We start from the raw sequence: 15,837 nt of genomic DNA, 5'->3' as shown, positions 1-15,837 counted from the left end.
AAAGACGTATTTACTCCTCAGTGCTAATGTGTTTCTACTCACAAAAATGGCAATTTGACTATTGGTGGCACTTACATCTTGGTTAGACATTTCCCAATAAGGTCTCTCTCCATAGGACATGACCTCCCACATGACAATGCCATAGCTCCAAGCGTCGCTTGCTGAGGAGAATTTTCTGTAGGCAATAGCTTCTGGGGCTGTCCACCTTATGGGGATTTTTCCACCCTGGAAAACAAATTGGGAGATTTCTCAGGGGGCTCACAAGCGTATTAAAAAATGAAGCAGCAGTCCGGTTAAATAACTTTTGTTAGAAGGCTCTAAACAGTGCACGATAGCATGGGCATTTTAAATAAAACTAAGAGAACCAGAGTAATGTTAAATGTCAGATATTTTTTCCTATAATAATCATTCAGTGTAAACAACTTTAATGGGAAATAAGTCACACTTCAGGACTACTTTATTTCATTCACTGGAGAAATTTATTTTCACTTTAGATTCACACAAACTATCACGCCATTTGAAGAAAGTTCTGGGTTATAGAACATTAAATACCATTCAACATTCATTAAACATTGTATTATGTGTGTAAATAATAACGATAATAAGTTCTCACTTAATTGAAGATAAATGGTTAAATACAGGACTGAGACATTCCCTGCCATTCAATGTTTATCAAAACTTTCCTTCTTTCCTTTTTATCTATGATCACATTCATTTTGAACTTAAAAATCCTTTCATATTATATAAGAGCACCTGAGAAGGATTAATTTTTCTTCAGAACCCTTGAGGCTGGTTTATATTCTTGCTCTTCAGTGTTCAAGTCCACATTCGAGCGGACTAGAGAGATGAACCTGCGTGAATTTAGATTGCTCAGGCATTTAAGTCCGCTGATTGTGTCGCACTTATTTTTTTTTAATCAACATTCATTACACTGTATGTCCCGAAACACTGCAGAAGTCCCTTTTATACGGTAATGACAAGAATGAAACCATCCATCCGTTGGATTTACAGTCTGGGATCTCGATCTCGGCGGCGGGGCAGGGCGAGCGCAGCCGGAGGGCAGGCCCGCGCGGCGCCACCAGGGGGCGGACGAGGACAGGCGCCCCCGCGCTCCCCGACTCCCGCCGGCGGGGTGTGTCCTCGGGCCCACGGCGGCTGCGGGAGGCACCCGGCGCGTTCCTTGGCCCTTGAGGAAGTGGGTCTGACCCCTTCGTTTATCTTATTTTTTTTAGTTTTATTTGTTTATTCACGAGAGACACAGAGAGAGAGAGACAGAGGCCAAGACAAGGGAGCAGCAGCTCCTGCGGGACCCGGGTCACGCCCGGAGAACCACTGAGCCCCGCGGCCCGTCTGACACCCTTAAAGGTCAAGCCATTAATCGAGTAAACACAACTTTTCTTTTTTCTTTTTCTTTTTTTTTTTTTTTTAAGTAATCTAAGCATTTACTTGAAGAGAAAACCGACTCATCCGAACTAGGAATAATTGGGTTTCACGAGGCAAATGAGAGCATTAATGGAATCTTCATTTTAAGGACCTGTGGCAAGAACCTTGGGGATAAATACCTTGAATTCAATCCCCTGATTTTACAGGCGAGCGACTGAATCCAGGGTTTAGAGGTTTAGGGATTCCTCTCCACATTATTAAATACATTATGTCTATTAATGTTATAATTATTGATATAAAGCTGCAAATACTTCACCGTGGGGGAAAAGCTGGGCCCAACGAAGTTTACTATTTTGACACTGAGCACGTATGGCCATATATCATAGCAGTATCGTGGGAGGAAGCCAGAAGTCGGACGTCTGGGGCGTTCACGCTCCATGACAGTACCAAATTAAGGCCAGGAAATTTAAATTTACCAAGTTGGTGATAGTAGTTTAAGAAGGTGATGGGTGGGGAAAGAACACGGTATTGCAAGAGGAGGGTTCATTTCTAAGCCCAGAGTAGAGTGGCCAGATAAAATATAGGACCCACGCTTAGGTTAGGATTTCAGGTAAATGACATACTTTTTCTTTTTTTTTAAGTCTAAGTATGTCCCCATAAAGGAATATACTTTGTGTGTGTGTCAGTATGTCCCAAATATTGCATGAGACACTTACACTAAAAAGAAACTCACTGTTTATCTGCAATTCAAATTTAATTGGGCATCCTCTATTTTTATTTACTAAACCAAGCAACTCTATCACATGACATTTAAAAAAATCACAAATGGAAATATTATAAATAATCCAACACAACATTAAACTAGTATTCTGAAAAACAACAACAACTAGTTGGTATTCATTTCCGGAAGGGACAAGGACACTCTAACTTGTTTCTGTGCACCAGGACTACAACAGCCTCTTTTTTTTTTTAACAGCCTCTCTTTTAGGGCATGTTTGTGGCTAAAGCACCTTGGTCTTGTGGCTCTGCATTTTGAAGTCCCTAAATCAGGCTCTGGTTTGTTTCAAATATGGAAGCCACACTTCCAGAGAATACAGACCAAATCTGTAGAGTTGACTTCAGAACAGATCCAAGAGCAGCAGTCTCCTTTGACATTTCTGACTCTGGGATCTTTCTCTGTCTCTCTGGCAAACAATGCATATGAGTGTGAACTGCTAATCTGCTGGAACTGTGCCTTTACTAGATCTTTGTGAGTTCTATCAAGACAGGCTAAAACATGTAGCAAAGGTGCATTCACTTATCAATGATATCTCATATAAATGATTCACATGTAAATTTGTATTTCACATAAGTTGATACCACATGTAAACAATAACTTTTCCCCTTTCTAAGATTCAATTTTTTTTTCCTTCGAGAAGATATTACAGAAAATTTGATTAATAGCATTGCTATCTTTTATGGACCGATTTGTGTTTCCTCAAAATTCGTATTTTGAGGCCCTAAGCCCCAGTGTGACTGTATTTGGTGACAGGGCCTTTTTAAGAGGTCATCAAAGTTACATGAGGTCATAATGGCGGGCCCTACTCCAATAAGGCTGCTGTCCTTGTAAAATGAAGAGACACCAGACGTGTACAGGTACAGAGTAAAGGCACATGTGAGGACGCAGCGAGAAGATGGACATCTGCAAGCCAAGGAGAGGCTGGTCAGGAGAAGCCAAAACTGCCAGCACTCAGATTTCAGATGTCCACTCTACAGAACTGTGAAAGACAAGTTTTTATTGCTGGAGCCACCCAGTCTCTGGTATTTTGTTATGGCAGCCCTAGCAGACTAGCACCACCCTTATAAAAAAAAAAAAAATGTTTTTCCTAGGATGTACCACATTGCAAAATGGACCGTAAATCTTTATTTCAAATTCTATTCCAAGTGTCATCTTGAAATGGGAAGTGTGAGCTAGAATAAATCTTAAAGATGAAAAATTGTCACAGTAGTTTTAATGTAGGAGATATAATTCTAATTAATAAAAATGCATGGTAACACGAACTTGACCGTATGAACAGACTTCGATAATTCTGAGCATATATGGGATGGAGATAAGGAAGCTTTTGATTTTTTTTTTTTTTTTTTTTTTTTTTTTAGTGGGAAGATATAGACTGAATTATAGTTGATCTCTTAAGTGCAAGATTAGGCTAAAAGAAAGAGGTCCTTATGATCTCCACACAGTCTCTATCCCCTTTCCTTAGAGGAAACACAGATGCTTAGTCTTTTTCCTTTTTTTTTTTTTTAAATTGAATGGACCAACAATCATTTGTGGCTTAATCTCAGCTACTTATTTTGCCTGTGATCCTGAATCATAGAGGTGGTGCACTTAGTGACCTTTTTCTCAAAGCTTTAATTACCAGATGTGTGTTTTAGGTTTCAGGAATGAACAAAGAGTACTTTAGGTTTCAAATCACAATCCCCGGAACATTACATGTTGCTTTACCATATGTTTATGAGGAAAAAAAAAAGTTACCAATGATGCTAATCAAAATGACCGAAAGTAACTCAAAAGACTTCTTGCTTCTTGGCACTTCTCTTGTGCGGCAACAAAGGGGGGAACAACCAGTAAGGAAGCCAGCTGCATCTGGATGGCTACTGAAAAGACTGTTAGCAGCCTCTTTTTCCTGTTTTTAAGTCCTACTCAGAGCTTGTTGTCTAAAGTGGGGTCGCAGCAGAAAAAGTGCTGAAGAAGCCCTCAGGAACCCTGTGTACCTGGAAACCCTCCAGCCCCTGAGGGGAGGTGCATTATTGTCATATTTAACATCTGAGGTTTAGAACCTGAGCCTCTAATCTTCAGTGGGGGAGACAATCAATTGAAACACACTAAGGTTACAGAGGCTTAATACTGAAATGAAAAAAAAAAAACTTCCACTGAGAAATAAGAACACTTAAGTCTTTCTCCATTTCTCGTTCACTGGATTCGATGGTTCTCTTACAGGCAAATGGTTTGAAAAGACAACCATCTGCCTCTGGACTTTTTCTTTTTTCCCTGATTTATCTCTGTGGTACCCAGACTTCAAGGGATAGAAGAATTGCACTACAGAAAACGTATATACCATGCATAAAGATCAATTTAAGAAGTTTCTAGTGACAATTTTAACTAAATATTTTTTATGAGCTGCAAATTCTAAATGGAGTGAAACTCTTCTACAATCCCTTGTGTGACCTGGCCTAGTCTGAACTCTGAGTCTTATATTTCAGATATGAAAGATGAGGGATTTGAATTAAGGATCATAAAATAATAAACTACAGTGAGTTTTAATATTTGCCTACAGTTTCTCGGCTCCCATTAAATTGAGTAGACAGGCCATAGGAGTTGGTGCCTGGTCCATGTAAATAGGTGGCCTGGTGACCAACAGTAGAGAAGACAAGCACGCTCTTGTTTCACATCCCAGGCTAATAAGAAATGGTCACAGTAATCATCCTGAGCAGTAAGGAAGAGTTAAAATGACTTCATCCCTTTTAGTTTAAGAAGGCAACGGTATGAAAATATGTATTAGAAAGACATGAAGCTGTGAGAGACTCTTAACTCTAGGAAACAAACTGAGGGTCGCTGGAGGGGAGGGGGTGGCAGGGGTGAAGGAGGGCACACAATGTGATGGGCACCTGGTGTTGTACGCAACTGGTGGAGGGTTGAAAACCACATCTGAAACTAATGATGAACTATGTATGCTGGTAAACTGAATCTAAATGAAAAAATAATAATAAAAAAAAAGATATGAACCCAGCACGTTGACTTTTTCTCCTTTTTTTGCTTTTGACTCTTAATGGGTTAAAATACACCTACCTAATGAACAAACACTGGTTATTTGGAAAACTCCTTATGTGGACACTTACTGATGTCTGATGAAAGAGGCGTTAGGTTTACTGAGAGATCATTTTATAGTAAGATTTCTCGTCAGTGGGATGATGTGTGGCAGTGCTGGTGTGGCTGGTGGAGGAATCAGCACTCTGAGATCTGCCCTAATTCAGCCTGGGGCCCTGTCAAGTCACAGTGAGCCTCAGAGATTCTCACATGCTAGTTACAGACGACCCTCCCTCCGGGGGGGGGGGGGTATTCTTCTTTCTGTTGTGAATTACTGATCCTGAGAGGTAAGCCCATCCCTGAGCACCTGTTTCTAGTTTGTGTCCCTGAATTGACAAATCATAATATTATCGTGCATGATTATATTATATTGTGTGAACCTTTTAAAAGCTCATCCCCACCCCCTCTCAGAGGCCTATTTACTTCCCTTCTTCACTGAAGTCTGCTGACCTGGGGCAGCTTTGGCACTGCGTGAAGGTTTATCCTTATCTGAAATATGAGGATAATGTCTGTCCTTCTCTGAAGAAAGAGTGAGGACTATGACAGAACGAATTCATTCTGTAGTCACATGGGAGAAATCTGCTTCTAGATCCCTAGATAACATTAGTAGGTGGATTAAATGAGATTGTATACATGAAGTGCTACTTAGCTGCCACCATATGGGAGGCACCCAGTAAATGTTACTTGTCTCCTCAATTTACGCCCTTAAAATGTCTTTTTTGTTTTTTTTTTCAGACCCGCTTGGCAACTCCAGCCCGTATCAGCATCCCAGTTTTCTCCTCTAGAGTCACTAGCCCGCCCCCTACAGTGATCTTCTCACAGAAAAGCTTTGAGGAGCCAGAGGCAACAAATGGATTGTCGGTAGACAAGCTCTGAGTCAGTTCCTATAATTCAGACTCGTCTTGTCCAGGTTGAGGAAATCTGTCTGCTTTGGTGCAGCGAGTTCTGTTCTATGCCTACCTTCCTGCCATGGCACGACCAGCGCCCTCCCGAGACCGAAGACATTATTTCACACATCTGCTTCTCTCGTGAGTATGACAGAAGAATGAAGAATGTTCGTCTGTCATCCAAGAACATTATCTGTGGTTAGATGCTGGCAGCCAGATTTCTGCCTACAGCTGGATCTGCCTGATAATGATTCTCCAAGTAAATCCTGCCTTTCCCTGAGTGTTTCTCTTCTCTTCGTTGGTGGGGTTTGATACAGTGGGTAAGTTACAAACTTCCCCTCCTCACTAATAATGCACCCAAAGAAACACACACACACACGCGCGCGTTTGCACCAGCATCATGTGGTTTGTAGATGCCAGGTTGAGACGCTCTGGCTGCAAGCAGAAGATTCTTTTTGCGTAGTATTCTAACAATATAAGTCACTGCTTCTTAACCAATTTTTATAGGCTGATAGGGGCTGTGGAAATTTATGGTCAGTAGCATTGTCTTAGGCCACTAACATGAAACAACCACATTTACACCTTTATATAAGACAAAGGTGTCCTCACAGTTGTTTCTCATTCCAGGCTTTCACTCCTTGTGCCAAGGACCTTTGTGTAGGTGTTCCCTGAGGTCTCGCAGGGTTTTGGATGTTACTGACTCCATAGCTGACCAGCTGTTTGGCTTTGGGCTGAAATGGGCCTACAGGTAAAGCTTTCCATGGCTAAGTTTTTTGTTTTTTGTTTTTCTTTTTTCCCTCGTGTCTCTAAATGCCATAAAACAGGGTGTGGGCTCTCCAGAGTAGCATTGCTCCACTCCACTATCTCGCTGAATCTTCCTCAAACACACTTGCCCTATTTCCATTTTCCTCCTGGCTCCTGTGGGCATTGCTGTTCCCTTCCCCGACTGGAACTTCAACCCAACCTCCCTGTTCTGATTATGAAATGAACAATGATCTACTTTGGAAATTTACTTAGACTCTATTTTTCATAAAGAACAGGACCAGATGAGAAACAATTCCAAATAAACATGAAGAGCTAACTCACCAGCTTTGTTTTCTACTCTCTAAAAAACATCCCTGACCACGGGAGGAAAGACTTTCTGGTTCTTGTCTCCTCACATTATCTACCTGGAAATACACTACATTTTTATTCATTGTCTAAATGCATCAACGGCTCCGTGAATGCTAATTTTTTGTTCCTGTAATAAAACGGTGCTTATCGTGCTATTCAAAGCCTCAAGAATTAGAATCCTTTTCACCTGCTTCCTCTTAAATTGCTCCTGAAAATAATTCATTGCCACCTATTTCTCAGTGCTTCCTTTCGATGGGAACCTAGGTGCTACATCATTAAGTGAATAACACTGTTCTGGGGGACATCTGTTAAATTACATTTTCTATGCCATCCTACACGGCAGGATGAAGTAGGATACAATGTTACTGTAATGAGCTAGAATCAAACATATACATTATTATGAGGATTGCCATTGTGTCTGAGTGCAGACAACTTAAACACCACTGACCACCGTAGAGGTAATTTTTTTTTCTCTTCAAAACAACCTATCATTCATTATAGTTTTGTGAATACACTGTACGGTGAGGTCCAAAGGGGAGAGCGGATACTAATTGAGTGAAAAATCCTATTCCTACCCTTCCTGGGGTAGGTATAGTGTAGCACTTTACCCTATATCTTTCTCCACTTGTCCCCCACTCTTAGTTTTTTCTTTTTAATCCCACTATACGGAAGACTAGCTACAGCTCTGCTCTCTCCTAAGTGCGTTTTAACAAAGTTTTCTTAAGCTTCTCATCTATACTTTTTATGGCAAAGACCTATGAACACAGAAGAAACAGTTCTAAAAAATGCACCATGGGTAGTAAAAGATTACTTGGGGCCATTGATACTGAGATATTTGATCATTAAATGCTAATATGATATATAACACAATAACACAAATGTCTACAAGGCATTTTTATCTGAATGGCCTCAAATGTATACCACTAAAGAGTGAATACTTTGCTCTCTTATCAGGTTGCCCTGTAAGAATAATACTAACAACAAGCATTAATCCTTATGCCATCTATCTACTTCCATAATCCAATGCTATGTATTTGCGGAAAAATTCAGATCCTGTCGTCATTAGGGAAGGAGACTACATAAAATAAGAAATGTCTACTTAAAAAAAAAGATTTCATTTACTTATTTGACAGAAAGATAGAGCTAGCACAAGCAGGGGTGTGGCAGAGGGAGAGGGAGAAGCAGACTCCCCAGTGAGCAGGGAGCATGATGAGGGGCTCAATCCCAGGATCACGACCTCAGCCGACTGAGACACCAGGCATCCCAGGTATGTCTATTTTTATGAGTATTATTTAAAACTCTTGTTTGAAAACAAATATTCAAAAGACAGAGAAAGTGTACAGGACTCGGGGGCATACACAGTGATTTTCATAAACCTGAGGGTGTTTACCTTGGAAGAAGAATGTGCACTATTGGGAGAGAAAGCGACTGTGCAACCCAATGTGTGGCTGCCAATCCCTATTGTGTGTGTGTGTGTGTGTGTGATCTTGGACAAATTACAGTCTCTGTAAATTGAGGGGTAATGGTTAGATGGTACGATCTTGCAGCTCCTGTGAAGGTTTAACATTCTATGTTTCGTTAGGACGCCAACACCCTAGTGAGTTAAAGCAGAAGGAACAACCACCACTTCTGTCTTAGGAAACACAGATCAAAAGGGTCAGTGCTGAGCTCAAGTTGCCTCCTGCATCATTATTACGCCCACAGGCACTTTATACATTAAATCAGACTCTGTGACAGACCCACAGTGCTGTGACCAGATGTATCTGAGAAGCATGTCCTCTCTTGCAGCTGTCTCATCAAGGGCTGTGATACATCAGATAGAGCAGCACTGTGACCTCAAATTACCCATTGTCAAAAAGGCGAGCTCTGAGTGTACGGCCGAGGAGGGGAGACAAGATGACATAATGACATCTTTAGAGGCAGCCTGTTTGGGGCCAGCCACTCAACAGAGGAGAGGCACAATCTTCCGAAAAACTGAGGAAGCATTACTCTATGGAAAGGACGGGGCTCAGGAGCTCACATCCAAAGGCCGGTAAGAGCTTGAGAAGAGTCTAGAAGTACCTGGACTTGGAAATACCAAAAAAAAAAAAAAAAAAAAAAAAGGTTTATACAGATCAATCTATTTAGAAACTAGACTTTGTTGGAAAGAATTATTAAAATGTTAGTATTCTGAAGAAGTTTGAAATTTGTGATAAACTGAATACCATACGGAGGACAGTTTTCTTCTATCCTCAGTATCTTAGTTGAGGAAATCTGCGCCGTCAAACCTCTGTTCATTATTCCAGCGTGGGATGCTGTCTTGTTAACGTTTTCTTTAGCTCCTTTTTGGTTCATGACTAAACTGATTGCTCCTCTTACGCCTGCCCATGATACCCACTGTCGGCCTCGCTTGTTTGGCACCTAGGATCATGTACCTTCTATGTACTATTACCTAGCTCTTTAAAATGTGGATGTACTGTCTCCCCATAAAGGTTATAAAAGGTCTTGGAGGCCTTTGATTATTCTTTGTAATCTACTTTACGGCATTTAGCATGGTGCTATGAGTATAACAGAATTTAACAATTATTTGCTGAGGGGATGACTGGATGAGATGAATTAGGCAAATGATGTAAAATGAAAAAGCTCCGTCTCAGAACCATACTGTTTAAGTGGAATTCAAATCTCACTTTTTAGCTTCTTCTTAGTCATCATTATGGACTTAGTTAATGATAAGGAAAAGATGAAAGGGAAATTTCCCAATCTGAATCTTCAGTTTAAAAAAGGCCTTCTCCAGAAAGGCACTGAAGGTCACTGGTGGGCTTTCCTTTACTCATTTATTCATTTTCTTATTCTTTTTTTCAGTCAAACATCTTATTTTAAACACATCTCATGTGCCAGATACTTGAGTCACAAAGACATCCTCCTTGTCCTAAGGGGGATAATGTTACAGGAGAGACATTGATGTAAACAAATAATGGGAGTGCAGTGGGTCAGGGCTCTAACAGAAGTCTCTATCTAACTAGATACACCTGACACCAAAGCAGAGGAGGATCAGCTGTTTGGGATGGCCATGGGAAGAAGCAGAAAGATGACACAACAGAGGTAGGTTATAGGGAGAGTTTAAAAGAAATGTAGGAGTTTGACCAGTGAGACAGAAAGGCCAGGGCATCTCTTCAGAGAGAACAGAGTTCAAAGGCACAGGATTTTATAATTTGGGATGCATCTGTCACAATTTCTGTATGCAAAATTGTATACACTTGGGTTTGACAGATTTTTTTTTCACTCCAATTTTGTTGTGGCTTAAAGCTCTGAATCACGTGGTAAAAATGGTGTAAATAAGTTCTTTTAATTTTATAAATATAAGGAGATGCCAGGGATCCTAAACCTCTCTTTTGACCTTTTATATTGGATGTCTAATAAAAACATTAATTTTATTTCTTGCAGAATCACCTGCAACGAGAGTGTGCAATTGTGCATCATACCAGGCAGGTTGAAAGGTCTAATTTTACTTGCATAACATATTCACTGTTTTACAGCAGATTTTCCCAGTGAATAAATTTTGGAGAAGCAATGCTTGTAAAATAAGCTTCCAGCTTGTTTTGCTCAGACTTTAAGTGTATCACTTCGGTTCTGAAGCCTTGTTCATTGCGGACAGCAGATGGCTCTGGAGGACATATCTGAAATGCTGAGTGACGGAATCTGGATGTATTTGGCTGCAGACAGAACGAAGAAAGGCACGATCTCTATCATCTTCAAATATCACAAGCCAATGGCAAAGTTTTAAATAAAAGAGGGCCTATCAAAAACAAACAAACAAACAAAAAAAACAAACAAAAAAAAGAGGGCCTATCTAGTTATGGGGTGGGGTATTTTAAGAGATCAACCTGCATTTCTATGAGTCCTTTCCATTTTTACCTTGGATGTCTTCTGGCTCTTTCTTATGTTACTCAATCTGTTCTTTGTCTTTTGTTCATTACTATTCTGTTTTCTCTTCCTCTGTTCTTGCTCCTAAGCATTTGCTGTATGTACAGAATGTAAGTTCCCCGAGGGAGAGATTTGTGTTCTTGGTTCTTTGCTGTTTTCTCAGAGCTTAGAAACGAGTCTGAGCATTACAGGTACTCAATATTAGTCACAGGAGTGTTGGAGATGTGGCGTAAGATCATGACAGTACTTACCATCTAATGGATGATAACGACATGTAATAAATGATGCTCTGAAATGTGATAGGTGCCAAGAGAGAGGAGAGTCAGGGAAGGCTTCCAAGAGAAAATATGATGTCTAGGCTTGGACCTTACATGAGATTGGAGTTAAGCAAATAAAAGAGGTGTGAGGAAGGAAGAGATCAGGGATGGGGGGTAGGAAAAGCTGGTCTAGGTGGAAAGAACAGGTACAAAAGAGAGCACCACAGATTTAGAGGTATCAACAGAAGTTGCATTTGAAGAATAGGGTGGGAGAGACAGGCTAGAGAAACAAAGAGGGCAGGCAGGATCATGAAGGGCTTCCTAATGCCTGTACAGAATTCGGACCTATTCGGACATTTTCTCCTAATAGAAATGGCAATGGAAAACCACTGAAAGGCTTCAAGCAACTGATAAAGTCAGGGGGTTTCCTATTTTTTTAAGAATCACTTTGGCTGCATTGTAGGCTGCTGATAGGGGACTAGGAGACAAAAAGAGGGAAGAGGAGCAGCAGGAAAATCTCGTTAACATCTAGGGAATTAGTAATATTTAATAATTCTGTAATAGTCATACATGGCACATTTTATACACTAAAAACATTTCAATTCCTCTGATTACAGATTTGCCATATTCCAGAGAAGAATGGGATGACATTTATTCTGCTCAACCTATCTGGCATGGACAGTTCAAATCAATCACGTAAACAAAGTTAAAGGAGGAATATTCAAGAACTAATTTTGGAAAATTCTCAAGAACTTTCATGCAGTATGGAAGCATAATTTACATACATGTTACATTTATGTATTAGAACATATCCTTTAAGGACCTTCTAATTAGACTAGAAATATTTCTTATAATATTTAAAATTAATAATGCTATGTTTAAAAAACTTTATACCTTCTCCCATTTAATCCATAATAATTTTTGTGATTTATTACATATTAAATTTATAGTTTAAGTAGTTTACCTAGAGGGGAAGGACAAGGGTTCAATTCTTTTTTTTCTCTCTCTTGCTTTCTCACATATATATGTGTAGTGGGTAGAAGGAAAATTCACTCAGAAAGGTTTTTTTACTATTGTCATTTATGAAATTCTATAAGATCGATTTTTTGTTGCCCCCCCCCCCGAAAACAATTTTTCTCAGGAAAAAGGACTTCATATGGGCTCAATATTATAACCCAGAGTATTCAACCCAAGGTCAAGTTATTGAAGCAATTCAGGGCAACAAAAACAGCAGTTCTGCTTGCCATAAGCTTCATCTATTATTTAAACACAAAAGAAGATAATTTATTTAATTGCGTTTTTGAGATGGTGCTTTTCATCTACATCTCGAGTCTGACATTTATTATATTTTGTTTTGTTTTTTGGTTTACTGGTGATTTTAAAGCCAGTGTTGGCTGGAAAGCTTTATGTGATGTGCAAGTTGCTATGTATTCGGTTCTGCTTGTCATATTATAGCTCTAAGTAAAACATCTTTCACAGCATTAAACTTGTTCTCATATCTTTCTGGTAAACAAAACTGAACTTAAAGCAGAGCCCAGAGAATTCAGGATGAAAAAAAAATCTATTTGAAGAAAAATACCTGAGATGTTAAACCCAACATACTATTTAACAAATAACATTCTAATTTTCAGGAAAGCTCCTTTTCGTTTGAGGATGGCTATGTATGCTTATATTTTTCATTTACAACATGAGTTTGGTCATTTCCAACTAGTCTTGGGTAGACATTTGCTAACCGTCCACAACCAGAACCATTTGGCTCAGTTTTACATTATTGACAGGCTCTCCCCAAATGGCTTTTTTTTTTTTTTTCTGGAATCTAGAGGAAGTTTCATGTCAGCGTTGTACTGCATTAGCGTGGCTGTCAGCAACGCTTCCCCAGGGCCAACTGCTTTCTGCCTGACTTCAGCCAGTGCTGTCAATCTTTCACTTTCATGAACCCTAAAATGATCCCACCCTCCCTCTCCTGTATCTCTTTTCAAGGAAAGATTAACTCTCATAATTTAAGGAAAAGAGACATACTTAGTACAGTGAGTGCTCGTGTTGTGGATGACAAAATCGGGATGCTAGCCTAAACTGTATTAAACTTGGATTTCTCACTTAAGATTTTTGTTTGAATAGAAAATCCTAGACACTTTAACAGTTCACTCCGTTAAATAATGAAGTTCACGATAGAACCTCTAAAATAATGTTATTCAAGCAACCCATCCATGGGAGTTGAAGCTAGAATAATTTACATGCCACCTCCTAAAAGTATAACTACTGCGATGATAAGAAAAATAAGGATAAACTTGGTTTTTTATTTTTAAAGATTTTATTTATTCATGAGAGACACACACACACACACACAGAGAGAGAGAGAGAGAGAGGCAGAGACACAGGCAGAGGGAGAAGCAGGCTCCATGCAGGGAGCCCAATGTGGGACTCAATTCTGGGTCTCCAGGATCATGCCCTGGGCCGAAGGCAGGTGCTAAACCGTTGAGCCACCAGGGCTGCCCAGGATTAACTTGTTGTGTCCATTATAGGACAGAAAAATGCTAAAAATTAATCATTTTTAGGCATATAATAAAAACTATCGCATTTAAAATAAATGGCAAAAGCCTACTTCTTAAAGTGTCTCTCTTTCCTTAATACTTATAAGTCAGGGTTCTTATGGTTTAAATTTTTGCTGAAACACTTGCTGCAACTTGGAAGCATTGTATTCCTAAGAAAATTCAAAACTCCACACTTTTATCCCTTTTTCTAAATGCTCATCCCTTTTGATGCAATAGTTTCCAAAAGTATTATGGAATTTAAACATTGCATCCATTTTTTTTTAAATAAAACTTTCTTATTTTGTCCATTGGGAACTTCTAGTAAGTAATAATAAAAAAAAAATCTTCATTAGTATTTGCCTTGTACCAAATCACCTCAGCAGTAAAGGAGAAAAAGTTCTTCCTCTATTCTAATTCACTGATCTTCACAAAGGTTGAAAGATAATAAAATATCTGATAAAAATGCATAGCTTTGACCCTTAAAATCTGTGTAAGTGAAAGGGGAGTGAATATTTCTGAATGCTAAAATCTGTACTACAATCATATTTTCCTGGCAGCCTGATTTAAAGGAGCTCCATGTGACAGTCAAGTTATACTAGCCTTGACAGTACAACCGGGTGAAAAAGATTCAGATCTGTTTTTATATTTAATTGGAGTGTCAGGGTCAGACTGTCAGAGCAGGATACTTTTGCCGGTTGTCAGAGGGCTACCTTTGAGAACACTGAATTAGAAATGCAGATGGCTGACATTATTTTCAACTTGGCACCCAATTTATAAATTTGGGAAAATAGGTAGGTGCCTCTATACATTATTTCTATTGCCTATGGTTTAAGAAACTGATTGCATTACACTAGATGGAGGATAGAAAGGGAGAAGGAAAGATTCCACGTGAATGTGAATGTCAAAAAATACAAATGATGCTGTACAACAGTCTAGAAGGTAGGTAACCATTATTGGATAAATTCAAATAGTAATGTTAAATCAGAATGAAAATTATATATATGCATACATATATGTACACACACATATACATTCCATGATCATGAGAAACATTTTCAAGTAGAGATATATTAGACTACTGAAGTCAACAAATTATAGAATGTGTCTTGCTAGTCTGAAATATGTATTAAATCTCAGATATAAATGCTTAGTGTATGTTTGCTGAAAGAATATAGTTGCCTGTTAGTGTGCTCTAATTCAGGAAAGTGGCCTGGCCATTTAATGTGACTCTCTGCCCTCCACAGTCCTCTGATCACCCCAAGAAGGAATACCCAGCCATCACAGGTCTACTAGGCGGTTTCTTAGGCTCAGGGGCTGCCACTACCCCTCAACAGGGAGCCCGTAACACTGCAAGGCTCAAAACTGAATAAGCCTTGTGGATGGTTGAGATCAATCCCTGTCCACTTATGTGTAGATATTTGTCCAGCACCGTTCTAGCTCATAGGTCTCATCAGAATAAAGTAATACTGGGATTTTTTATTCTAAAGTCTAGAATTATGTCTAGCACAGATTGCTTACCTTCTTGGCCTTCCACTCACTATCTGCTGCCAAATATTGGGAGGCTATGTTTCACCCACCAGCAGGGAGATCTTCTTCTTCACCATCTGACGCAACGCACCTGCTTCCTGGTCTTTGGCCTGTGACATAGTCTATGTAAGGTTTCCTAATATTTTACTCCTTCCTCGTGCCTTTTCCACTCGTCTTCCTGCCCTGTCAGGCCTGCTCTGGCCTACTGCTGACAGAACGCTGGCTCTGAGTACCACCTGTTTTCAGAATCCTATTTCTAAAAATGCAATGATTGTGGTTGGATTAAAATATGCAGTATTGAATATTTGTGATATGGAAGGACATTTTATATATATAATATACATACGGCTGTGAGTTATTGTGTGCGTATGTGTGCATACGCCCCTCTTCTG

At 39.6% G+C, this 15,837-nt stretch overlaps 1 protein-coding gene across 16 annotated transcripts in view; it reads right to left on the bottom strand.

The window, feature by feature from the left end:
• EPHA6 (EPH receptor A6) overlaps positions 1-15,837 on the bottom strand; it is an 880,674-nt gene that overhangs the window by 39,898 nt on the left and 824,939 nt on the right. For 15 of the 16 annotated variants that reach the window (XR_007407962.1, XR_007407961.1, XR_004811710.2 and 12 more), the window contains one exon: positions 76-225. Coding sequence is in view for 12 of the 16 variants with exons in the window: in XM_025417283.3 (XP_025273068.2) it covers positions 76-225 (150 nt within the window). In the remaining 4 variants the exon portion in view is untranslated. Of the gene's footprint in view, positions 1-75; positions 226-15,837 lie in introns of those variants that run through there. The other variant, XM_025417387.3, reaches the window with a different exon arrangement.

Source organism: Canis lupus, chromosome 33 (assembly GCF_003254725.2).
Source record: "Canis lupus dingo isolate Sandy chromosome 33, ASM325472v2, whole genome shotgun sequence".
In the NCBI taxonomy this organism is placed as follows: Eukaryota; Metazoa; Chordata; class Mammalia; order Carnivora; family Canidae; genus Canis; species Canis lupus.
The sequence above is the reverse complement of the archived record's forward strand: the minus strand, read 5'-3'. Positions and strand labels throughout refer to the sequence as shown.